The sequence below is a fragment of the Drosophila mauritiana genome, chromosome 3L, assembly GCF_004382145.1.
Source record: "Drosophila mauritiana strain mau12 chromosome 3L, ASM438214v1, whole genome shotgun sequence".
Lineage (NCBI taxonomy): Eukaryota > Metazoa > Arthropoda > Insecta > Diptera > Drosophilidae > Drosophila > Drosophila mauritiana.
This window is the reverse complement of record NC_046669.1, coordinates 15,758,223-15,785,389: the sequence shown is the minus strand read 5'-3', so window position 1 is coordinate 15,785,389 and position 27,167 is coordinate 15,758,223. Positions and strand designations below refer to the sequence as shown.

At 38.9% G+C, this 27,167-nt stretch overlaps 3 protein-coding genes and 1 long non-coding RNA gene across 8 annotated transcripts in view; 3 read left to right on the top strand and 1 right to left on the bottom strand.

The window, feature by feature from the left end:
* The window catches only part of LOC117140535 (mucin-19), an 84,255-nt gene that overhangs the window by 32,648 nt on the left and 24,440 nt on the right, over positions 1–27,167 (top strand). The gene's annotated exons all lie outside the window — the stretch shown is intronic.
* On the bottom strand, positions 9,836–13,434 carry LOC117140541. Of its 5 annotated transcripts, none has more exons than XR_004459421.1 (4): positions 13,011–13,434; positions 12,565–12,719; positions 11,400–11,832; positions 9,836–11,200 (listed from the first exon to the last, which is right to left on the bottom strand). It is a non-coding gene; the product is annotated as an uncharacterized LOC117140541 (long non-coding RNA). The 5 variants fall into 5 exon arrangements; XR_004459422.1 differs by lacking the exon at positions 13,011–13,434 and adding an exon at positions 12,120–12,297 and having other exon boundaries at positions 12,565–12,774; XR_004459423.1 differs by having other exon boundaries at positions 9,837–11,200; positions 12,565–12,698.
* LOC117140538 lies at positions 17,343–17,995 on the top strand. Its single transcript, XM_033303527.1, has 3 exons — positions 17,343–17,405; positions 17,467–17,784; positions 17,840–17,995. The coding sequence occupies exons 1-3, from the start codon at positions 17,343–17,345 to the stop codon at positions 17,993–17,995; spliced, it is 537 nt and encodes a 178-aa protein (XP_033159418.1).
* LOC117140539 lies at positions 18,577–19,237 on the top strand. Its single transcript, XM_033303528.1, has 3 exons — positions 18,577–18,642; positions 18,703–19,020; positions 19,082–19,237. Exons 1-3 carry the CDS (start codon positions 18,577–18,579, stop codon positions 19,235–19,237), a joined length of 540 nt encoding a protein of 179 aa, XP_033159419.1.

Sequence of the window (27,167 nt, the reverse complement as noted above, 5' to 3'; positions counted from 1 at the left end):
TTTCCCCCGGCTTTTCCAACCTAACCTCCATTTGCAGGCTCGGCTTAACGCGTTCGAAGCGCATATCCTGCGTCGTCATCCTCGCTTATGCGTAGTTAGTTGTCTGCCGCTTTTGTGGCCTAAGCTTTTATTTTATTGTGCCACCCGGACGACCACCATCTCGTCCCGCTGATCCTGCTCCTTGCCACTCGGTCGGTAATCCCATACTCGTTGTGTCTGGTCCTTCCAAAATGCCGATGCCGCAACGCACACATAGACAGACAAACAATTGGAGTGGTATAGGTGGCAGTGGGTGGCACTTCAGTGTGGGTGGTGGGTGGTCCAACAGGAGTCTCCGGTGTAATGTAATTTTGTGGAATTCCATGGAAAATAAGGTAGATTTCGGTCACGCTACTCAAGTTCTGGATTATGAAATACATTCTGGTCCATGCGATGTAGCATTAAGCATGACATTAGTTTAAAGATACATTTTTCTAATGATTTTCATAAAAACTATGTATAAGTTATTAAATATTTTGTATGGAATTTTTTATATAAAATAAGCATATTTAACAATTATATCCATATAAATTCTATACTTCCTATGATAACAATCATTAATAAAATCTCCATAAAATAATATATACTTTGTCAAAGTTTAGGTATACTTGTACCCAAAATAAAATGCAGAAAATTAACATATTATTAAGTGATTAAGTGTCACATAATGATGAATTGGGAAACCAATATTAGAGCATTGAACAAGTCCACACTGTCAGTTGTTTGTGCGGCAAAAATGTTTGCTGGCATATTTAGTCTGCGGATCTTGAAGGTTAAATATATGTAAGCACACCTTTTGTATATCCCATGGGCATTATGCAGTCGCCCGTTGTTGTTGTTGTTGTAAGCCCCCTTTCGAACCAACCCCCCTCCCCCCTGCAGCTGTCTGTCTGCGCCACTGCCTGCCAGTTTGTCTGGCAGTTTTGACTTGTTTGCCAAATGGCGTACAAGATATTTATGCATATTAAAACAATTTGCTTATTATGCCTGAATAATTGAGTGAGCACCAGAGCCGACGACTACGGAAAGCCGTATCTCAATCTAAATCTGAATCACAGGCTTAAAACGAGCTATGAATATACAGTAGTTGCCGCTTAAATGCAAAATGTAGGAATAGTTATATATTCCTATTAAAAATATCAAAGTGATTAATGATACATGCGAGTTAAGTACAGTAAAAAGCATTTCGCTGCATTGCCTAATGCTTTTTAAAACAATTAACATTTTTTTTTATAAATTTCCATAAATATATTAATAATTATTTATTGCAAAGCACATCTTTTGCATATAAATATCATTAGATGCAATTATAAATGATTTGAATTTAATTGAAAAAGGCTAAAAACGTGTCTAAAGTTTATTGATTGCCAAATCTAAATAAATAAATAAATTTTCCATAAATATATTAATAATTATTTATTGCAAAGCACATCTTTTGCATATAAATATCATTAGATGCAATTATAAATGATTTGAATTTAATTGAAAAAGGCTAAAACGTGTCTAAAGTTTATTGATTGCCAAATCTAAATAAATAAATAAATGTTCCATAAATATATTAATAATTATTTATTGCAAAGCACATCTTTTGCATATAATTATCATTAGATGCAATTATAAATGATTTGAATTTAAATGAAAGAGGCTAAAAACGTGTCTAAAGTTTATTGATTGCCAAAATCTAAATAATTAAATAAATTTTCCATAAATATATTAATAATTATTTATTGCAAAGCACATCTTTTGCATATAATTATCATTAGATGCAATTATAAATGATTTGAATTTAATTGAAAGAGGCTAAAAACGTGTCTAAAGTTTATTGATTGCCAAATCTAAATAAATAAATAAATTTCCATAAATATATTAATAATTATTTATTGCAAAGCACATCTTTTGCATATAATTATCATTAGATGCAATTATAAATGATTTGAATTTAATTGAAAGAGGCTAAAAACGTGTCTAAAGTTTATTGATTGCCAAAATCTAAATAAATAAACATATGTGCGCAGTGAATGGACGCATTTGCGTATGACTCAAATTGTAAAATCTCGCAATAATTATGAGCAATAGCTACTGTACCGAATGATGGGGCCGCCAACGGGTCGGCTACGTGATATTTGCCCGGCATTACATTTGACAAAGTCTACGTCAAACGTCTAGGTCTACATCGATGTCTGGGCGGCGACATCGAAGCGCAAACTTCAACAAAGCGTTAATTAATACTCGCAAAGGTTTGCGCTTCGTCTGGCAATAAAAAAGTTAAGCGAGACAACGGACCAGGGCAAATAGACACCCCTTTACCCAGCACGAGTACCAGCGAGAGTCAGTCGCGGAAAGCGGCTGGAAAAAAATGTGAAATAAAATAAAATGAAATAATACAGATAGGGAACAAAGTCCCGTCGTCATAAGTCAAATAAAAAGCGCAGCGCCAACAACAACTGTGTCGCCGGAAGTGGTGGAGTCACAGTCACAGTCGCAGCCAGCCGATGAATAGGCGCGCACACAATTTTCCGCTGCTCGCGAAATTATTGTGGGCCAGATAAGCAGACAGGTGGATCAGGTGGGTCAGGTGCTCGGGCAGGTGGGTGGTGGCTGGGTGAGTCTGGTCTGGCTAGTGACAAAAGCAGCGGAAGCTGCGTAACAGCTACATCACGCACACAATGCAAAGTTCCCTTGGGTTGTGTTTGACAACTTAATAGGCGAGCGATGCTGCTACTCAGGGATAAACAAAGTCGAAACGAACCCATAATGCACTCTACCCCAGAAACATCTTGCAAATAAATTGGGTGTTTAATGCAGGCTTTTAATAGATTTAAAAAGCATTTTATATTATTATTTTTAACTTCTAATTATTATGTAAATATTAAATATAAATTAATAAATCAATTTAATAATGAATGAAAGTATTAAATTTATTTTAAATATAAAAATAAAATATATGAAACGTTTTTGAAGATGTATTTTATACTATCATAAGTACTACATTTATATTACATTACATTACATTACATTACATAAGTAAAATCATAAGTGTATTTAATACTTTGATGAAAAAGGGCACAATCAGTGCAGCAGAATGGAAACTCTTAAATATATTTATATATTTATGATTGATGATATTTAACTTGATTTCACATAATTATCTTTCTTGCTGCTTTACTATGTACTTTAGTTCTTATTTATCCAAGTACAGTCCCACAGCTGGATCCGCAATCGCAGACGGGTCGGCGAGTCCGGCCGATCCGCTTGCCACTCGCAACAAATTTTTATTTGACGGCATCAATCAGTCTCCTCGCCGTCTGCCCCCTCCCCAAAGCCAACCTTATCCACATCCTCAACCTCAACCCCATTCCCGGTGCCATCCCGACTACGTCTGGTCGGCTTTTGGTCCCTTTTGTTGCCCCAAAAGCAAAAGCGATCCAAAGTGCAGCGGCAGACGGACTCAGACTCACAAACAGACACAGACAGAAAAGCAGCCGCAGTCGCAGTCATTTTTAATGTCTCGACCCCAAAAGCAAAAGGGGAGAAGCAAGAAGGTGGGGTGCCGGGGGGCAACGAGCTAACTGCAGACGGGGATACACCTGAAGAAATCACAGTTACCTGCCACAGGTACTGGTTCAATACAGAAAAAAGCTTAAATAAGCTTAAAATCCAAGCTCTTTTACCAGGGAACCCTTGTCTCTCCATCGTAACCTAATTTTACAAATTACCTTAAAATTTATTATAAAAAATAATAATACACTCTAAAATTCCGCTTTATGGGCTACTATTTAATTATTCCTTTTATTATTCCACTTTCTACGCCATAACAAACTAAATAAAAAATTGATCTAAATATTAAAAGACCTTTTAGAAGCCTTGTTAGGCGTTTAATGCAGGACTCTGGCTTTAGTCCCAGATCCTTTTTTTCTATTTTTTGTACAAAATGTTTCCCTAGTGTAATGTTGGTCGCTTTTCTGCAGACGACGCCGGCAATCATCAATTTCTCAGTGTCGCATTAGTTTTCATTAATTTGAGCGGCGTCGGCGAGGCAAGCAGATGGACCAGTCGCAGGCACGCCCACTTTACGCCCCCCTCCTCCCTTCCTTTGTCGGCCAGACAACAATTGCAACTCACTGCAGCGAAGCAACAACAATTGGATCCGCTGGAAGCATTATTGATGCATTTGGCGAGCGGCGGCGACAGCGCGACGACTGATGACGTTGACAGCGATGAGAGCGATGCCAGCGACGGGGCGAATGAAGTTGACGTGTGGCGGACTCGATGATCCTGGACAGGCATAATGGAGGAGGAGGAGCAGGATGGGTGGGGGCCAGTACGCTGCAGCTGCACGGCTGTCAGGGAGCAGACAAACTCATAAATAAAGCCACGTAACGTAACCAGGGGAATAAGAAAAGGCCAAAGTAGTGGCAGAAAAAAAAATCAAGAGAAAAAAACAAGACGAGGCGGTTCATGAATGATTGCCAACTAATAGCAAAAGTATTTCAATTTAACTAAACTTTCAAGCAAAAGTACAATCAATAACTACTACTATAAACTATCAAAATATATTTATTTTCTTTTATTTTGTATATCCATTTTATATGTAGTTTTAATAAAGGAATTTCCCAAAAACTTACAAAAAGGAAACCCAAATGAAATCTCGCCTATCACAAATCACAATTAAAAACTTCCTTGTCAATTTTCAGCTGAGACATTACGTCCCAAAAACTCATCTCAATTTAGCTTAGATTTCGTAATGGTAATAAGTTGCCATTTTGCCCGGGCCTTGGCTCAACTTTGACATTTTCATTTTCCCGGAACATCAATCCGCAAGCAAAGTCAGTGAAAGAAGCAGAAGAAGCAGCAGCGGCAACGACAAACAAAAAGTGTTTGTAATTCATTTTAACTTGGCCCAAGGGGTCCGCAAAGTATTTCTCAATCGAAATGATGGACAGGGGCGCAGCGGGGGCGAACCCTTTTTCCCCGCCACCCCTGTCTGTCTGGCTGTCTGGATTTCTGGCCAGACTTTCAAGGCAGCGCTTAAAAGGGGTGCAAAAGTCACTTCTCGCCACTCTGCTCTGCTCCTCATTTCCAGTCTCATTCCCAATCTCCCGCCCACCGCAAAAATATTGAATTCAATTCCGAAAACTCAGCCACAGCTTCTGTTGCTTTAAATGCCCGAAAAGATGACGATGATGAAGTGGCCAAAAAAATATAACAATATAATAACAAAGTACAGGATGAACAATAATTACAGTGCTATCTGACTGGGTTTCAGGTTTTTGGAAATTAGGCAAGGCTTTTAAAATTTGAATCGTCTTTCTAAACTTTGTAACCCAATAACCTTTTGCGCAGTAAAGTTTTGTTTTGCTATAAATTTAATAAGCAACCATAAAGAATTTTTAAAAATAGAAATAAAATATATTATTTTTGTTACTTTCATATACTTTTAATTATTTCCAAAAAGATGAATAGTTTCGAAATCGTTACTGTCTTTCAAACACTGATTTCTGTATCAAATTTAGGAAATTAATGAATAATGCATTTTTAATCATTTCATTTAGTGAATAACCACTGTAGCATATTTCGTAAATTTCATTTTACCAACTCGCCCGGCTGCGAGAGGATGAAAATCGTCGCCGGCCTGTCAACTCGCCAGGAGTTGCGGGTCGTTAGGGGGTGGCTTTGTGCGGGGGGTTGGGGTCCGACTGGACTCGTTCGTTTTTCAAGGTTAAGCTCACGCACACACACACATGGACTTACAGGCACAGACGAACCTATACCAATGCAGGAGCGGCAAGTGGCAGACGGCGAGCCAGACGCAATTGGAAAAGGGGCAGTTGGGGGGTGATGGGATTTTAGGGGTTAGGGGTTTGGGGGTGGTGCGCTGCGGTGCCTCGTTGAGTGGGAGTGCATTTCAGCTTACGCTTCACTTAATTTTCGGGCTATAAATGTGTGACTTTCTGTGTATCTGTGTGTCTGCGTCTGAGCTTCTGTGTGTGTGTGTGCGCGCTTTGCAGGCTCGAGGGTGCAATATTTTCGACTCTGGATGAGGATGAATGACGCGCCAAAGTTTCGCAACGCCTTCTGGCTTTGTTTGCACTTGCTCGTCTACTCCTCGACGTTTTCTACTTATTTTATTTCATGTTATTTTACTTTATTTTCTTATTTTCGTGATTTTCTTGTTTTTGGCTTTTTCGGAGTGCCCTGCGGCATTTTAGATTGTCGCCGTCGTCGTCTCAAATTTTTGTATTTTTCGGCGTGTACTTGAGTTTGCCCGCCCGAGTGCGAGTTACATGTGATAATGTGATTTACTAGGTGAGTTCCCAAGAGGTGAGCGGGGGAAAAAAAGAGTAATGGCAGTTAAAATAGTTAAAGAAAACCCGTAGTTCACTTGCCAAGTTCCAAATTGTGTGAAATTGGTAGATGAAAGTGGACGGAAAAGTTAAAATAGTCAATTTAGGAAGGGGATGCTTAGAAAAGGTTCTCGCTGAAATGTTATTCGCAAGATTCAGTTCTTTACATATATGGTTTTTAATTTAAATAAATAGTAAGTTAATAGTACATAAATAGAATACACGTTTTAAATATTGAGCAACAGCTAAAACCAAAGAATAGGTTACTTGCACGATTTCGGCATTTGGTAGAGAGAGTTACATAGTTAAATAACAAATTTCTAGATTTCCAAATAGTGTTATATAGTGTTATATAATTTAAATTATATTCAGTTGGTATGCGATTAAGATTGCAGATCCGTGGTTCTGATGACATCTTTTGAATTCGAATCCATATCCAAAAGCCATCTTTTGGTGATGGCACTGAAGTTCGCCATTTCGGTGTGCATGCCACTGTAGTGAAGGCCTCAAGTGCCGCCCTGCAGCAGCAACAACAACGTGCAGAACAATAACAACAATGCCAAATCGGCAATAATAGACGCCGGTGCAGACATCGTCAGACGTTCTCGTTCTCCGCTCGTTGTTCACCGTTCATCGCTCGTCGTTGGTCGTTCGTCGCTGCCGTCGGCAGTCAAAGTCATAAACTTTATTTTCTGTTGCCTGCACAAAGGCGCAGCACACGCAGCTGTGGGCGAGAGCGAGATGGCATGCGTTGCACATGCGACGAGTGTCTCTTATGCTGGATGCACTGAGAGAAATCACTTTATTGGATTTATCTTAAGCTAGCTTATTCGTATTAAGTTTCCAAAATAAGATTGGTCATATGACTAAATAAAATCCAAAACTAAGAATTTTTATTAAATTTATAAATAAATTGAAATATGTATTAGCTACTGCAAGAAAGTTTGCTAAATCTTAACTATAATCTAATCCACTCTATTATCATTTTCATATCCACTTCCTTAACACTCGCCATAATCACTAATGATTCGTTACTACGCAAATTGTCGTTCAGAAATGTTCTTTTCAAAGTGTTGCACTATGTTTTTCAGTGATTCCCTTGTCCTACCTGCCCCCTTGCGCCCCGCCCCCTGCCACCGTTAACCCGGTGTGTGGGCGGTGAAACATTTCATGCGTTTTGTAGTCTCAATTCGCTTGCAGTTCGACAGCAGCCGCCAGACATTTTGGGATTGGGTAAGAGCGACGACAATTTCTGGTGGACTGGGAAGTCTGTCTGGCTTTTGAGGCCCTCTGTCTGGTCTGTTTTACTTTCCTTTTGTGCTGTGTTGTGTTGTGCTGCTCTGCTCTGCTTGGCATTATTGTGTATAATCAGCAGCTCTGATTGTGCTGCAAAATCGGAGACAGGCGGAAAGTTCCCCCCTCCCTCCTTACCTCTTCCACGGCCGCCGGCGATATCTCTCCCGTAATTAGCTGGCCATTAGGCATATGGCCACCGTATTTATCTAGCGGGCAACAGGTCCGGCAGTTGAAATTCAATTCAAGTGCCGCCGTGAGTCATAACTCATGCGACTCATGAGTGCGAATAACAACCCCCGTACGAACAGATAGGGTAGTTAATATCGTGATTAATTTGCCCGACGCCCGACGACCTTCAACCTGTCCGCAAACAACAAATGCCAGCCAGCCAGACACATTTCCGAAATCAAATTTTCAAAAAGAAAAACACAAGTCCAAAAAAGGTACAACAGGCGAGAAAAAATGCCAAAGTAAATTCCACCTCGGGGCCAGACCGTTAGCAACCCCTCGCATTTTGGACCACGGAGATTCAACCCATCCGAAATGGCCAAAACCGAGAACCGAACACTCCACCCACTTCCGTCTGCCCGACTGTCTGGGTTTTGGCATTGAAAAGTTTTCCACACATTTTTGGGCCCTTTTTTCAAGTTGGTTTGGGTATTTGCAAAATGCAATTGCATAAGTGGAAATTAGGCGTAGGCTTTGGAATATCTAATAATAATTTAATTTGTTAATTTGATTTTTTCTACTTACCAAACGGAAACAATCAATAATAACCTGCAGTCTTGCCAGTTGTTTAATTTAAAGCACATCCAAATAAAACTCAACAATGGTAGAAAACGCCTTAGGGCCACACTTTTTAACTGCCCAACAAAAACAAAAAACAATCGAATGGCTGCCTTTGCTACGTCTTAACTTGAATGAAATGTGGCCCGAACCCTTTGGCAAACAAAAAATGCAAAGAGGAAACAGGCCAAAGGAGCAAAAAACGAAGGAGAGACCGAGACAGAGGCGACTGGCAAACGGAAGCCAAGGAAGGAGTCTTGGACATGTGAATGTGATTACATTGAAATTTATGTGCATTTGTTACATGGCAATGTGCAACATGTGGCCTCTTTTTGCGCCACATCTCGATTGCAGGATGTTTGTCTGCGATTCTTTTTGGGGGAGCGCCCTGCCAATATCCTGTTGCCAGTCGTTGCCATAAATCTTGGACACACACACACATGCAACTGGCAACTGATCCCAGACCTTATCAACTGCAAGATGCTAATTATAAACAAGCTGCCCCAAAACGGCAACAGAAGCGGTGGCATCATCATCAACTTCATCATCGGCTACTGGGCATGCGCGGCGCTCTCGAGCTGGAAGAAAAAAATATAAAAAAAAACTGGTTACTTTGTGGCATTTAATGCACGAGTCTTAATCGCCGGCCAATTAGAATAACAACTACCTTCTCTGGGAAATTTATTAACGTTTATCAATTGATTGCCGGCGAATGCAATTACACGATACAAACTGGAAATTCACCCCGCCCCTTCGTCAGCCCTTTGACTTTCAATTCAATGTATTTCTTGGATATTTTTTTTTTTTGCTTTTTTTAATGTCTGGTCGATTCTTTTGAGCCCCTTCTCCTGCAACAAAAATAGGCGGCTGACGTCAAAATGCAAGCCAGACGGGAAATGGGGGGAGGGGTGAGTGGGGAACGAAACCGAAAAAAACCAAGTTGGAGTCGCCTCTGCAATTTTGTGGCGCGTTCAAAAAAAATGTTTTTGCACAAAAGCCAACTTCAGTTGTACGACAATCAAAAGTACACGCGAAAAGCAATGGCACAAATTTTTAGACTTTTTAATAAATATACTAACATTTTACAGAAAAAAATATGTTAAAAATTATTATTGAATATTCAAACCATAAGCATTTATAATGCTTGCTTGCTTGCTTGGTAAATTAATCATTTTTCTAGTAATTTAACATTTGTATTAAAGTATAATATGGCTTACATTCCAAAAGAATTTAAAACATAAAACAAATATGCAAAATAAATTTTATGAAATATTTTTTTTAGTTAGTTATTAGTCGTTTTTAGTTAGTTATGTCTTGCATCAAAACTTAAATGGTATGCAGGGTATATTTCAAAATATGTATGTTGTTAAACCCCTTTGGTTTAAAAGTGTATGAGTTCGAAAAAAAAAAACCTATCCCAAAAAATCCTCAAGAGCAACGACAACAACAACAGCAAAAGCAACAACAAATTGTGCCCAGCAGACAACAAGGAAAATGCAGACGGCAACAACAAGATGCAAACGCAAATATCGGCAAGAGACGCTGATGACGACAGCGAAGCACAAACACAAACGCAAGCAAAAACAAACGCAAACACAAACACAAACAACCACCGAGCGAAGCAGCAGACTTTATGGTTTGCTCACGTTGTTGTTGTTGCTGTTGTTGTCGGTCTGCAGACGAGGAATACTTTTCAAGGTCACGCATAGAATTTCGGTATTTTGTTTCATGCGTCTGCTGCTGCACACACACATACTAACTAACAACATGAGTGCAGAGTGAAAGAGCGAGAAGGAAAACAGACTGCGACAGACTACCCCTATCCCTTTTCGGCATTAGCAGAGAGCTTTTAGCACACCCTGTAATTGAAAAGGAATAGTGGAAGTCGGGATTAAATTAAAAATAAAACTAACTATTAAAAAAAGAATTTGAAATAACACAACAAATATTAGGGAAATCTGAAACATATTTTACTCTTATATACGAAGTGCCAGTTAATTAATCAGCTTAAATAATAAGTTACATTACTTACTTTACTTTGTAGCTTATCTATTCTGCTTGAATATATACAAACATTTTTTGTTTGAGACGTCAAACCATAAAAACTGTCATATCTTAAAAAAAAAAAGGTCTCTCGTGTTCCTCGCTCTTTAATTGTTGTTATAAACCAAGATAGAAAGTGCAAGGGTCGCCTGATTCTACTGTTAAATCAGAAATAAAGTTAAAAATATTTCACTTATCTGAGTGCTGAGTATACTAAAGTGCAAAAGATATAATTTATTTTACATGATATAAGAGATTTATAGGAGCAGTTAAGTGTTTTACTTCGTACAGTCATGGAACAAACAAACCCTCATGTCCGGTTATGAAAACTGGGTATCCATCGCGTCGAGTTGCCGCATGTGTCCTACCGAAAATTTCCATGCATTTGGTGTTGCATCGATGAGAGCGCAAAGAGAGCCTAGCCTGTGTTTGAGCAGAGCATTTGAATCACTTTGAGGCTGAGGCGTCTGGTGTCTGTGTCTCGCTGTCTGTACCCGTGTCTGTGTCTGACATTGAGCCACTTTGCGACCGGTCGCCTGTCTCCTGTCTCCTGTCTCCAGTCACCTGTCTGCAGTCTCCCGGCTCTCCCCTCGCCAGCACGAATGCTCTCCACATCGTCAGTGGCCGCCGTCTGGCGGGGAGAGCTGTAATCGTGGGCACACCGAAAGAATATATTCCCCAATGATCTGAAACTAAGAATCCATAAGTTAAGTTTATTATGAAGACAGCAATGAAATAAATTCGAATGGAATCCTGCTGAAAATAAGTCATCTATGCTTGAAAAGGAACTAGGCAACCAAGGCAATGCAATCTTTACTATATTATTAAATTTAAAATAACAAAACTTTGTATATGATATTATCAAGAAAGTGAAAGGATAACTCATCATACATTTTTCCTGTGCAGTCTTTGGTTTTCGTGGGTTGGAGAAGTTCGGGGATTGGTTGGATTCCAACCGAAAAAATTGCCTTAATAGCGCATTTTCGTTGATTTTTTTGGCACTTGTTCTTGTTGTTGGCCGTAGTTGTCCTTGAAGTCGCTCACGTTGCGACTGCCTTTCAATCGCCCTTTCCTTGCAGTCTGCCCTCCACTCCTCTCGCTCGCACTCGCTCGCTACGCCGTCTCCCCGTCCTTGTCGTCTGCCAGGGATTCGAGTCTCGACTTTAAGGACTTCGTCGGCGCTTGGCTTGTCCTTTATTTCTTTTAATGAGACACTTGTGTATCCTTTGCAGAGAAGGTACATACAAGTGTTCTTTTCTTAAGCTTTGTTCGACTTTTTCTCCGGTTATTTTCTCGTCTTCTTTCGCTACTCTTCCGTGATGCACTGGAAAAAAATAAAATGTAAATTAAAATGAAAATCAATCTGATTTTAAAACAATGCCTATCAGTATTTTTATAAAACTAAACATCTAGCTTAAATTTGAGCAAGCTTAAAAAATTACACCAAATATGTAAATATAGTCATAAAAGAAGTGTTTTTGAAATACTCGCGATAAAAAGACACAAAAACTATTTCAAAAAGATTGTGTTTCCATCTCAAAAGGGACCGCTTCAAACTTTTTTTTTTATAAATCAAGAAAAGGATCCTATTAGTTTACTTTAACAAGTTACCTTTATTGTTACAATACTTTTATTTCTACGATCCCAACTTCTCTCTGTGTAAGTTTTTCGTGACTTTTTTTGGCCTGGCATTTAATAGGATAATAAGCAAATAGGCTTATGTAAGGCAAGGAAAAAAGGACACACATTCCCAGCGAGGAGCCGTTGACAATGACGTTAGTCCGCAGAGCTGAGGGCACACACACAAATAGAAAGGAAGAAGCCCAACAGTCAACAGTTCATCTGGCAGTTTGGGGGAGGACATCAGGGTGCTGAGGAGGATGGGTGAGTGAGGTGAGTCTCTGGGTCTGAGTCTCTGCCCTCTGGACTGCGGCCTCGCCTGCACTTATCGTAATTTTATGCACATACCGCAGACGTCTGCCCGGCCCCCATCCCCTCAAACACCCCCTGCCCCTCTTGCAGCGCTGCCCCACGCCCCTGGCCACAGTAAGCTCACCTCTCGAGCGACCCCTGGTCCGCCAGCCAATTGCTCCGACTGCATTTTTTTGCAGTGCCCCTTTGGACTCTGAGATTGTCTCGTCAAAAATTGATAGGCTGCTTGCAGATGTGCCACGATGCTGGCACAGTGGGCTGAAGTCAATCAATGCTTTGCTAAAATTAATAAATAAATTGTATATAAAATATACTGAAAGATCATGATTACACTGCTACATTATTTTTACCAATATATAAGTAGGATATATATAATATCCTACAAAATAGGAATTTAAACGTTTAAAAATAAAGTCAATAAACTTTTGAGCAAAATTGTTAAAAACTATAACAAAAATAATGGGTTCATTCTTGTTTAAATCGACTAATAGTATGAAAAATAAATAAATTTTAAAAATTTGAAATGTTCACATTTTTTGCACTTCAACACACTGTGCATAATTTTTTTACATTCGCTGAGAGGATGAAACGCCAGCAAATATGTTGAAAAAAGCGCGCTCAAAACAAGCTCCAGTCCCCCAGCAACATTTCCCTCTTCCGATCCCGATCCCGATCCCTATCCCTATCCGAGTCCCGATCCGAATCCCAATCCCAATTCCATGTCCGTGTCCGTGTCCAGCTGCAAAACCAAGACGACGACGTCGCGAGTCCAGCAGACGACTGACTGTAATTATGGTCATGTCAAATATGGGCGACGTTGACGCAGCAGCAACATCAGCATCAGCAACTGCAGCAGCAGCAGCAACGAAAGTTGCATCAGCGGAGATGCAAGTGGATTTCGACTAAGAGCTGTGTCTTGAAGGATGCTCACTTGAGGGAGCAGCAAACTTGAGGGGCAGCAGTTGATTGATGTGGTCTGGCTGCCGGGGAATAGCCTGGTCGGCTTGGGCCTGGACTCGGGACTGGACTTGGAAGCCCCGAGTTCGTGTCCGTGTCTGATCTGCTGTGAATAAAGTACGATTTCCTATCTGGGCCTGGGCTGACTCTCAATCCGCATCGAGGTCTTCGTCCCTGCCCCAAATGGAGCACATGTTGCTTCTGACTTTGGTTTTTCTCTACCCTTTTCCTATGCCATATGTGGGTATATTCTTTTTAAATCAAAAAGAATTGAAAATTTTAAAAAATTTTTATGGTTTAAAACCCTTTTTTTATAGAATTAAAAACAGTAGAACTTCTCCTTCAAAATAAAAGTTTTAAATTCTTTAGTTCGTATTTTTATTCCTGCGAAAACAGATAAATACGAAAAAATATAACTTCCCCCACTAATTTTGAAATATATTTAAACAAAAATCGATTTAAAATCTATGGCATGGTTGCATTTCAGTACCGAGCATCTTAGGCACCTTGATGTCTTCGTAATCAACCATACTGCCTTCACTTTGCCTTCATTATTGTTTTCTTGTGTGTTTGATTGGACATTGCCTTGATTAAATCACTTTTCAGTCACTGACAGTTAATCAAGGCGTGGGGAAGTGAAGCTGGGACCGTGCAGAAATACAAAAAATATGGGAAAAAAACGCATTTTCAAGGTGCACCATGGGGCGATCGGTCGTGACTCGTCCCCTCTCTCGCTCCCTCTTTCTCTCTGTCTCGCCACTCTGCTCTCGTCTCTTTCTGGCCATGCCGCTCGCTCTCACTGGTTGTCCGGACAACGGACAAGCGGACAAACGGACAGCGGACAACCGACGACCCAAGCGTCGCCGCCATGCAACTTCCGCCTGCTCCAATTGTTTGCGCATACAAAGAAGCCACGTCGCATCGATGCAACTGTGTGCGTGTGTGCATAGGTGTGTGTGTGTGTGCGCGCTGCACGTGTGTGTATGTAGGATATAATCCAAACAAACATATTGTTTTGTCTGCAGTTCTACCCCCGCAGGAACCCCTCCTGTCCCGCTCCTCGCCGCACCCCACCATTGAAAAAAACCCCGCGCGACCCCGTCTGTTGGCGATGTCCCCTGCAACCCCCTTGCATTTTTTCCCTTTGCAACCCCCTCACACCGCCCCTGTCTGTGTGTCGATTGTATTGGGCTGCAACAAAGCGTCGTCGTCGTCGTCGTCGCCGCCGTCTGAAGTGCATCGCCAGGAGAGGCAAGAGCAGCAGCAGCAGCAACATCAGGAGCAGCAGCAACAACAGCAACACCAACCGATGCAACTGCAAAGCTCAGCATGCAGTTTTTGCAGTCCGTTGTTTTTCGAGTTTACGTTTTAATTTTTACCCTTTAGTTTTTGTTTTTTGTTGGTTGTTGTCCAGACAGTGGGCAATTTTCGTGTCCAGAAAAGATCGCAGCTTATGGGCTTGTTGACCAGAGGCCACTGCCATTTGCTGCATTGTGGCGTCGCATCAGTCGGCTTAGTGTCACAACAAATGGCGAGTAACTAGGTGCTTTGATTGGGTTTCAATAATCTTTGTTTGCTTTCGATGAACAGCAAAACAAAATCAGAAAATAGTTGACAAAGGATGTGTAAAGAGTCCTGCAACTTCATTGAAACTTAGAGCGTACTATTTATAAGGATTATAGTAGATACAATCCTTTGTCTAATAATTTCCCATTGGAAGTCATTTTAAACTATAAACTAGAAACTTGCAGTTCTGCAAGTCACATGGTTTTTGAAAAAATTTCCTATTCTGTTCAACAGCATTAATTATTCCCTTTCTATGCAATACTTTCACCCAAGCTTTGCATGTCTCATTTGTCCTGGCAAATCTGTTCCCCTGGCCCCTCGTCGCCGTCGCGTTCTTCTTCATTAAACTTTGCAACAAAAGCACTTTTGTGTCAGTCAGTCCAGCCAGTCGACGAGCAGGGCCACCGGTGCTATTCTCCGGCTCCAGATCCGCTCCATTTTGAAGTTGTCTGCGTCTCAGACACCGGCGACAACAACAACAACACAGCGGCAACATCGGCGACAGCAACAACGTGGTGCAGCCTTTTAGTTTAAGTTGTAGTCGTCTGGCCCCGGCCGGGAATGCACTGCGAGAAAAGCAGTAAGGAAATGGGAAAGTAAAATATATTATTTACCAATTACTAATTATTATTTTAAAATTATTCAAATGAGCTAAGGAAATTATCATACCTATGCATATGTATGAAATTAAGTTTAAAAGTATGCTACAATTATCTTTATGGTAAATAATTTATAAAATGATAAGTTATAAGTGAGTATATAAGTATTATATATATAAGTATATATGCTGAGAAGTGTATATACTTCGTTGTTTAAATATGAATCTTTAAATTTTGGTTAGTCTTTGATCAGTATGCAGTTATATAAAGTTAGTTATCTTCGTTTTTATTCGATATATCCAACTTTTCATTCTGGAATAAATGAATTTTCAACAACTTTGTTCTAATTGTTGACAGTGCACGAATATTGAGCGGGGGAGTGGGAAACGACGAGAGTCTGGGTCTCTCTAACTGCGGCTTAAGTAGGTTGGCTGGCTAACCACCCTGTGTTCGGCCCTCAACCACCCGCCGAACCGCCCGACCACCCACTGCATGTCATACCCCCTCCCCTTCCCCTTTTTCCGTCCTCTGATGTGGCCTCTTCTCTCGCCTTCACTGCCTTCTGCTTTGTTATTCATATTATCCGGCAAATATTTGTCGTTGTCATACGAAAAATGTCTACAAAACGAACGAAAAAACACACACACACGCCGGGCGAGACAAGAAAAAGGGTTGCTCCGGCATCGACTACCCTACTCAGCCGCATCCTCACCCCCATCCCCATCCGCATCCCCATTCTCAGCCTCAACCACATCGTCCTTGTTCTCGTCCTGAGACTGAGGCTGAGATTCAGATTCTGATGCGGATTCGGATCCAGTGGCAGACGGCCGCTGTTCGTGCCCCTCGATCCGCACTAATGGCCGCAATTGTGGGCTGCCTCCTCGAATCATCGCCCGCCCGGCAGATTCATCCCGACCCAAATTGTCAGCAACAATGTGCAGCATGGGTTGTGTGCACTGTGATTCACCCCTCCTGATAATATCTTAATAGATTCTTTTCGCCCGGCTGCGGGTTCATTTGAATTTGAATTTGAATTCAGTGCGACTTTCGCAGGATTGCCGGCTCTGTCAGTCATTCCGTCAATGTCTCTGCGGCTATCCAAAGGTGTCTTGTCCAGAGGCCTTTGGCTGACTTCTTAGCGTTCTCGTTCCCATTCTCGTTTGCGTTTTGTGACAGGATCCTTCGTCTCCTTGGTGCAATTTGTATAATGAGCATTTGGCACACAACTCCTTTGACTTTCAGCACCTCATTGTGCCCGTTGACTGGTGGCATCTGGATTTTATTGTGGCCATGAAAGACGTTCTTCGCATCCTCCTTCTGGGTTATTAATTCGATTTTATTAACACTGCTTAGTAGTCTTAGGTGTTGGCAAATGCAATTTTAGCTTCAATCTTAAGCGTTCTAAATATTTAGAAGAAAAATAAAAATTACAAATTTACACATTTTAACATTGCAGTGAAAACGTAAATATATTCTTTATAATAATAAAACGTTGCAACGAATAATAAAATTTCGCAGATTAACTTTTGGTTGTACTTCACGCCTCAAAACGGCTGTTAATTATTATCCATTTAAATATTCTGTTTAACTACCCGATTTTTTTTACTGTATTAAATAATAATTTTGTATAGACAGAATAGTTATTAAAAACAATTCAACTCTAAATGATGAAAACAATTAAACATTGCTTAAATTAAATGACAGTTTTGAGCAAATGTGCTGTCTGGTGTATTTTTAAAGGGGACATTTATTTTGCACCATCATTTAAGCGCTAAAGGCCATGTCGAACGTGTTGAAAATATTTGTTATCCTAGCTACATTTATATTGACATGGAGATTCAGTGTAAGTCAAATACATATTGCTAAAACACCCTTCGAATTATAAACTAACAACTTACTAGCAGTACTCTGTCACCTATAAACTTACAAATGTGAATTGCGCTAGCCACAACAAATCATGGGTTACAATTAATGAGTGTCGCTTGAAGGCTCTCAATCGAAATAGAACCGTTTTCAACTTCAATGCAACCTTCCATCATCCGACTAGTGATGTAGTAATGGACTATAGATTCCTGAAAAGGGAAAACGGATATAAGCCATGGTTGTACAAAAAGAGTATCGACGGATGCCGATTTCTAAAAAAACCCTATGATATGTTGACAATATTGATATATATGGTTTTCAAGCCCTTTTCAAACATCAATCACACTTGCCCGTACTATGTAAGTAGTGCAAATACGAAATATATGTAATAATTCTTAAAATCTTTAATTGAAGGGAGACATTTTAATAAGAGGAATGTATCTCACAACTGAAATTAAGGCAATGCCGTATCCATCCGGAAAATATATGCTGCAAATGAACTGGAATTTCTATCAGAAACTTCAGTTAGTAACCAATATTAGTTACGACTTTATTGAAAATTTGTTATAATGCATATTACTTATTTGCAATTATTAAGAAATCTTACCAAAAATGTAATGTGATGTAAATTTGGGATGCAATTGTATTTTGTATTTTATATTCGTTTAATTGTTGAATAATTCATAGACACATGTGTGCATTTCAATTACAAATACTAATAAATGATTATGAATAATATGTCGATTTACTCGACTATCAGATACCTCTTACTCAGCTGGTGGGAGTGCAAGTGAGAACATTAATGTGTCTCAACACATATGGTATTATTGATCCGGCTATCGATTCAGAAAAAATATATTCACTTTTGGATATGCCTTCTATCTGTTACAAACTTTTCACAGCATACAGAATACCCCTTTACTCTATAAAAACAGCTTACCTAATCGTAATCATTAGTATATTACATAATTTCGAATTTCAGCTTTTAAAATGATTTTTTAATACATAACATGTTCCACGTATTAAAAGACAATTACTATAAAAGAGATTAAATTGAAAAGAGGTTGAAAATGAAATTAAAATATATCATGGCATAGCATTATTAATAAATGAAAAATATTTGATGGTAGTATATTAATAGTTTTGTAACCATGAAGTCGGTCCTCAAAATTGTCGTTCTGTTGACCATTCTGTGCTTAATGATCTTAGAGCCCAGTGTAGGTATTTTGTTAAATATTTTGAGTTTATAAAATACATTAAGCACTTAATACGCACAGAGCCCAGTCGTCTTCAAGCTGACAAATGTCCTTTGCGGCAGCTATAATATAACCTGGGTTAGAATCAATCAATGCCGATTGAAGGCGATCAATCGCCATAGGACTGTGTTCAATTTCAATGCCACCTTCCTGCATCCAACTAAGGATATTACTTCTCACTACCGAATGTTTAAAAGGGAGAATGGCTATAGGCCTTGGCTCGTTAATACTCGTATCGATGGATGTCGATTTCTGCGAAAGCCCTACGATGCTCTTGGTATTTTAATTTTTAATATTTACAAGAACTTCACCAATGTCAATCACACCTGTCCGCTGCAAGTGAGTCTGTTGTTATATTCACCTATCTATATATTATAATATTTATATAAACATTTTCAAGGGTGACATTATCGTAAGGGACATGTACTTGACCACGGATGTTATGCGACTTCCCCTGCCCACGGGTGATTACTTACTGGCCATCGACTGGCTGTTTTATGGAAAGCGCCAATTTGCCACAAATGTTAGTTTTCAATTTATTGAGGACATACTGTGACTGATATCATTTTCTAAATAACTCGAAATTAAAAAATAATAAAGTCCTCTAGACTTTACAGTGACTTATATTGCGGCAATGAAAAAATTAATAAGGTGTTTTATTTCTTCCATTGATAATCCTATACCTCACATTCCCATGATGGATATCTATATCCATTAAGTGATGCTAGGGATTGTGGTCTTTTAGGTAAAGCGTGCAGTAACCCGTCATTAGCAGGCTATTGGTAATAGACCTGTCGCCTCGCCGGCCAACTCCAAAAGCCATCCTCAGCATATGTTAGACATTTATGTCTTGCTTTTCCACACCAGCCAATGGACAAGCGAGACCACAACACTGAGAGAAAATCCCTTGCAACTCGCCGAATTAAAAGGTCTACTTATTATTGGAAAAATCTATGGAATAGTAAAGTACACTTAACTAGGATTATTAAGCTTTCATAGTTATGAAGAAATAACTAAAAAAAATAAAATAATAAATAATCAAATATAACTGAAATAATAATTACAAAATTATTCAAATAAACTAGGCGTATACGTAATATCTAAATTATGCTTATTTATTATAACTAAAATTTCACATTAAAAGTTTAGCCCAAATATGTAGATTTTACTCGACTAAATTTACAAAACTTTCCTTAAAAGGCATAGTTTTTAAAATTTCACTTGACTTTTTTTCGCTCAGTGCATTGATGCGCCGACCCACCCCCAGAAAAACTCGACCGCAGCTAGCAAACGTTGGCGTTGGCCCTCGGCGACTATTATTACTACATTTACGACCCTGCAGTCTGCTGCTGCTCCTGCTCCTTCTACTCCTGCACTCCTCGTCTCCAGATGGAGCTGCTCACTCCGCTCCAGCTGGAGCAGCATCCCCGCCAGCGGTGTCCATAAAAATGGCATTGTAATGGGACTTTGGAGGCGTCGCCATCGTTGCCACAGCAGAGTCACTGATTGACACTTTTTATGTTTCAGCGGCTGCTGCTGCCGGCAAAAGTTCAATGAGTTATGATTCGAGACAGGGCTCTTTGTATTGGCCATTGTTCCATCTTTAGCCAGTCAATGGAGGGCTTAATGAGCTGGCTGTCTTTCCGAACGGAGAAAGGCGGCAGGAAATTCATTAGTGCGGAGAAACCTTTTTGGGGTATGTGTACCTGTTGCATCCGTTGATAAATCGAACTTTATGCACGGAAGGAAATATACTGCTTATATATAAATATATATTGTATTTCAGTAAAATTATCAATTTTGGGTTAAGTATTTCATGGGTTTCACTAGATACAATTAAAACCCCAATTTTGGGTTAAATATTTCATTATTTTCAATGGTTATAGTTAATAGTTAGGCAGTCGTATAAAAACACAATTAAACTTATTAAAAATACCATTTACCAGTAGCCTTAAAATTTTTTTTATTTTTTACTACTCAAATATCAAAATAAATAATGCCAATGTGATCATAATTTGTTTGCTGCCCGATTTTTTTACCGTGTGCAAACTTATCGATGCTTCATCAATTGTGGCAAATTTTGAATGAACCGAGTGAAGAGTCGTGTGTTTCGCAATCATCATCTGTATCTGTATCTGCAGCAGTATCTGTATCTGAATCTGAACCGATGCCCGACTAGACTCATTGTCTGGGCAGCATGTGAGGCGATGCGATTTGTGTGTGAGATGTGCCAACGCCATTTGCCTTTGTTTTTTACTTTTCTTGTTACACATATAAATATATATATTTATTTTTTTTTTTGCCACGGCAGGCTGACTGGCGGTGTCTAAAAATATCAAAAGCAGAGCCATCGCATCACAACATCGGTGCAAGTGAAGTAAGTGCAAACTGGTCTGCGATGTGTCTTTTGTTGTCTCGCCACAGTCTGCTTATCACAATCGCAGCAGGCCAAAACAGCAGCATCTGAAATCTGAAAGAGCTGAGGTATATAGGCATCACAATCACATTCAGAATGGGAATCGGTCGGTTGTCGCCCTGCCAACGGACGCAATGAGTCAAAAGTGGTCTTTTTGCATTAGCCACAACAATAGCAAGTTAATGACTAACACTCTGCCATGCAGATTAATGCACATATGTGGGTGATACCCTATGCAAACGCTATAAAAGACCAGGCAGTCTCGTTTGGTTTCCTAGAAGTTGGCTAACAAATTATTTGCAAGGAGCGGAAACATTAAAGCTATTCAATAAGTGATTTATTTGTTTTAATTTGCCGTTGTTTAATTTACAATATTCCGTTTCACGGAATCAAGCAACTTTAATTGCGACAAAGTTTGATCGATCGCCGTGGGGCATGAGGTAATGGTGTAAAGGCTGTTCCCTAGCTCGTATTACGTATACGACACGTGCACCGCCTCAGCGCTGGCTGACAATTAAAAATGCATACATATGCATCCATTTTATTTATTTAATTGCCACAATTTATTTATAAATGCAGACAGACAGCTCACAGCCTTGGCACGATCACTTGATCGCATCGATCCCATCGATTCTATGTGATCCAATGCGATCGAATCGATCAATCCGATGAATCAAACGGCCAGGTGGCTCAAAGCAGCCGCCAAAAAGTCAACAGAAAGCAATTTGCCACCGCGAATCGCCAACCTGAGACCCACAAATCGTCTTCCCCCTTACAAAAATAAAAAAAAATAAATAAGAAAAAAATATATAAAAAAAAGTGAGAAAAAAATAGGGAAGATACGTCAGCACATATTAGATTATCAACATAAACAAAAATGTTCCGTCTCGTCGTGTGTGTACACAATTCTTTTAATTTTTTTTTATGTATTTTTCTCCACCTTTTTTTTTTGGGAATATTCATGGTAGGAAAAAAATGAGCAAAAATGTATTTCTTTGTATGCCAAAATAAGCAAACACAGACGAGAGACGCGACCAAGTGCCAGTTTTGGGTGAATTGCGGGTTTTTACTTCGCTTGGTTGGGTTATAGGTGCTGGCGATGGTGCAACCGGCGGGGTGAGGTGGTGCAGGGGTTTGTGGGGCGTTGGGGGAGGGGCGGCGTTGCAGGGCGGGTGGGCGTTTCTCCTAGTAACCGCAGGTAGGTCGCCAGACATCGGCATACGTGAGAGACCCCGGCCAGACAATGTTAATTAGCACTTCATGATAAGTTGTCTCAATTGTTGCCGTCGTCGACTGTCGACAGTCGGCTGAAAAGTGCGCAGCGGGGGTGCTGTAGTTGCAGGGGCGAAACACGCCAATGCAGGGGGTTAAAGGGGGGGATTATCACGGGGAGGGGTTGGGAGGTTGGAGGGGACTACGAGCGACACGACACATTCGATTAACAACAACCGGCTAGCCAGCAACAAAATAACAAATCCGCAGACATGCTAATATATTTGAAGTTTCTATTTTAAAACAAAGCAACAATGTCTGGCCCACCAATATGGAAATCAACTATCAGATCTAGACAATATGCGCTACCCATTGCTGTTTCGATTGTAGAATGTAGAGTATATATGATACAAATACCTATTACAAATACTGATAGTAAGCATAATGAGTAATTTAAAAACGCTGTGCATTTTGATGCACATACCTCATTAAATTAAGAAGCAGGATAATAAAATATGCAAACCAATACTCCATCAATCAAATACCGTTATGCAATAGAGCATATCAACCTTATGATACCCATTACTGAAATTACAAATTCATTACCTCTATGTATTATAAGCTTATGGTATTTCTACGTAATTACTTCACTCACATCAACTAATTAAAATTGAATCAACAAATCCCAAACGAGCCAAATTATTTAAATTTTAATTTATTACTTTGAATTGCACTTGTGGTGGGGCATTCAAGTAATATACCCCACTATCACCCAGTAATTGGAGCGCAAAAAAAGGTCGAAACGCGTATCATCAAAGGAATGTCACATGTGAATCATATCATTATAAATAAAACCAAACAAAAAATAAAATAAAGGCGAAATAAAGCTGCATAAATAAATTTAATTAACGTGCGGTTGCCGGCGCCCCTCCCCCCGCAGCTCCACCACCCCGACCGACCGTCTGACACTTTAATTTCTTGGACTTTGCACGGCGGCTCAAGTCGGCAAACAGAAAAACCGCAAAAAAATCGAGTGACAATGAGCTAACCGAAATTCAGCTTAACAACAAAAAAAAAAGCGAAATAAATATTTATACGCAAATAAAAGCGTGGCAAGTGGAGTAAGATGAAAAAGTGAATACAAATTGTGGGGCATAATATGAGACGAAATGAGAGGGTATAATTTAAAACCCATAAACGGAGCTACTTAAAAATATATGCCAAATAAAATAATTAAAAATTTAAAGTGTTTTAACAGTTGCTAGCACCATTGACTCGAAGATAACAAATTAATTGATACTAAATATAAATACAAAAAAATTATATAAAAATGAATAAAGCATTTATAATTTGTATTTTTAGAATATATTATTATTTTCAGTCACAAAAAATAATAAAAGAAAATAATTTAAAAACTAAAACTATGCTTTTATAATATTATAAAAATGAAGAACATAACTAAAGACATGCAAATGATTAACCGTAAGCTAAAGATAATTGTTATGTTTATATTGAGAAAAGGTTTTATAAAAAGAAAGGGGGAATCCCTAGTCAAGTCTGTATCAATATTGGCAAAATGCCTTATAAATTCGTTGTTTTTTATTTTTTTTCATTGCACCATGCGAAAAATTCTTGTTTTGCATTGCCTTAACGTTATTATTATTTAAATAAAGCTTAGAAATAGTAATAGACGAATCTATGTACATCACAAAATAAATTTCGAAAATGACTTTATATTAGAATACTTGTCATTAGGGTATTCAGCTTGCGGCGTGAGAAAAATTAATAAGGCAATGATTGTTGAGTGCTTGTGTCCGCACTTCGTGCCTGACGATATGACTTTTGCAACGAACTGTTTTCATATTTTTATTTATTTTATTAATTTTTATTTTCTACTACGTATTATTATTTTTATGAAATATTATTATGAAATATTATTATTTTTATTATTTATTAATAAAATTATTATTTTTATTATTTATTAATTAAATTATTATTTTTTTATGAAATTAAAAAATAATTATTATTTTTATGAAATATTTATTTCTCAATGTTATGTCTTCTTTTTGGAAAATTTATGTTTCAAATTACAGTAGTTATAATAATTTCCTTTGTATTTGCTTTAATTATTATTATAATAATTATTATAATAGTCAGGGAATTTTTATTTTATTTCATCATATTGCTACGAAATTGGCCACAACTCCAAATATGTAAATTCGTTTCTTCGATCAGAATTGATTTCGGCCCGAAAATCGTCTTCTAGCACAGCACGCACACATATACGCGTTTTCGTCTCTTGTTTTTACTCACGCAAGCAAGCAAATTCTATTTTTTATATTTCTTACGCTCTCAACGTGAGCGAGCGGAAGAGAGCAAATTTGGCCTTCACCAAAAAAAGTGGCTGCATAGTGCCAAACGAATGTATGGCCGTTACGCATCTTGTTATTCTTCTCGACTATCTCATACTCATGTGAGGCAGCAGCTTGGCCATCAAAGGTTGCTGCGTCAGCGTCTCTCTGCTTAATCTTAAAATTTTAGCCTTTATAGTTCCCAAGATCTCGACATTTATACGGACAAACAAACGGACGGAGAGACGGACATGGCCAGCTCAACACGGCTAGTGATCCTGATCAGAATATTTTAGCTTTATAGCTTCGAAATCGCTTACTTCAACCTGTTACATACTTTTCAAAACGAAGTATACCCTTTTACTCTACAAGTAACGGGTATAAAACATATTATACTAAAATACATTTGTGCATCGAACAACAAAAGAGTTGGGGTAATTTTGGTTATAAACTTCCAATTACCTCCTTCTCTTTGCACCTACTCTTTTTCTCTCTTCTGCGCTCTCTTGCGCGCTGTGCCACCCCAATAACTTGTTTCTTTGCCATCGTTTCGTTCGAGTCCGATTTGTATTTGTATTTGCACCAAAGCGTCAAAAACTCTCCGACGCTGCGGACGTGTGTGTTTTTTCGTTCGCCGCCAAAACAGCAACAAAAAAGCCAGCGATCGACCACAACAACAACAGCGGAATGGATAATGTTTGTGTGTTGCTGTGCTTGTGATTGTGCCTTAGTTTATTGGGAATCAATAAATAAATAAATAAGTAACTGGAGGATTAGCAACAACACGGCGGCGTTACGTCATGGCTGTCGCCATTGTTGTTGTTGCGTTGGCATACTTTCGATGCTAGTGTATGAGGGAAAAACAATTGTTTTGCGCTTTTCGCCAGCGATAATTATTAAAATAAAACGAAGAGAGACAGAGAGAGATTGAGAGAGAGTCAACTTAATTCCGTTGCCAACCGTTCCGCTCTCGCTCTGTGGTGAAGGTGAAACGCGCGAAATCGCAATGGAATATCGAGTCGCAGTCGTGTGTTTTTCCGCTTACGCTCATTGAAACTTTGCGTGCTTTTCGGTTTAGTTCGTTCCGTGCGCGCTGAAAATAATTTAAACTCGAGCAGAAAACACCCAGAAAAGCAGTAGGAAACGGCAACAAAAAATATGACAACAAGCCAGAGTTCTTACACCGAGCAAGCCAGCAGCCAAACAAAGTGAAGCAAAATAAGCAACAGCAAATAATAAATAAATACACAAAGCCAACATATTCAACTCACACACACACACACATAGCCAGCGTTCCTGTACTCAAAAGCATTCCTAATCGCCGCAGAAAAAATAACAACAAGCATCAGAAAGCAGAAATAACAACAAAAAAAATTCAACAAAAATAACAAAATAAACAAATTGAAGGAAATTAAGTTAAAATCGAAATTAGAGCCATGTATATAAGTGTTGCTTAGATCAATTCGACGAAAAAGTGTCACAAAAAGTGTCAATGAAAATCAGCAAGTTTAAACAAATTTAGGAAATTAATGCCCGCAACATAGCGCAATTCCTAAATCAATTGTAATCTAAAAGATATAGTTAAAGCCAATACACAAGTAAAAAATCGAAATAATAGCGAGTATCACGTCGATAAAAGGTGAGCGAAGCACTTTTTTATTGGGGAAAACCATTTTTTAAGCCGATTAGCCATAAAAGCACAGCGTAATTGAACTTTGGAGCTGCAAAAGTGTGCCCAATATTCGGTAGCCGCACTGTGGGCGCTATCTAATTATAAGCTATTCATATTCCATCCAAAATCTGCTCTCTATAAATCGCATTCCGGCGACTTCCTGTCAACATTCATACACCAGCGCAAAAACCAAGCGAAAAACAATAAAAAATCGTAGGAAGAGCTACGAAATCCAGTCAAAAACCGTCCACTGTCCACATAAATGCAATAAATTTTGAAATCAGCGCTGGTATTTTTCACTATTTCCAACCAGACGACAGATATCACACCCCCTCGCCAAAGATTTCCGTTCCCCAAAGACAGGAATACGAAAAAAGAGTATTGCGGCACGTATAACATTTGTTTTAAAGCGGTTTTGAATGCTTTTAAGACCCTTTAATATTTTTTGTGGCTGTCATAAAGCATCTTGTAATAAATTAGCCGCGGGACCGGAAAATACATATATATATAGTTATTGTTTGCTGGTCAGGCAGACAGACGTAACAAATATTTGGTTATTTCACTTGTGGTTTGGGGTGTGCCTTTGGCAGACTTTTGGGGCTTCGAACTAATGCCGTTTCATAATAATTAATAATAAATAATCCAAAAAGACTTAAATAAATTGAATTGAATATTTGGGGCTATAAAAACTGTCTGATCTAATATCTAGATTCATTTAAATTAAAAAAAAGGCTAACAGTTCTTATTGCTTACATCAATGTAATGTAAATATTTACAGAAGTAATCAAGTTTGTTTCAAATAAATTTGGGTCTGTGAAACCCCCATACTCTGTTC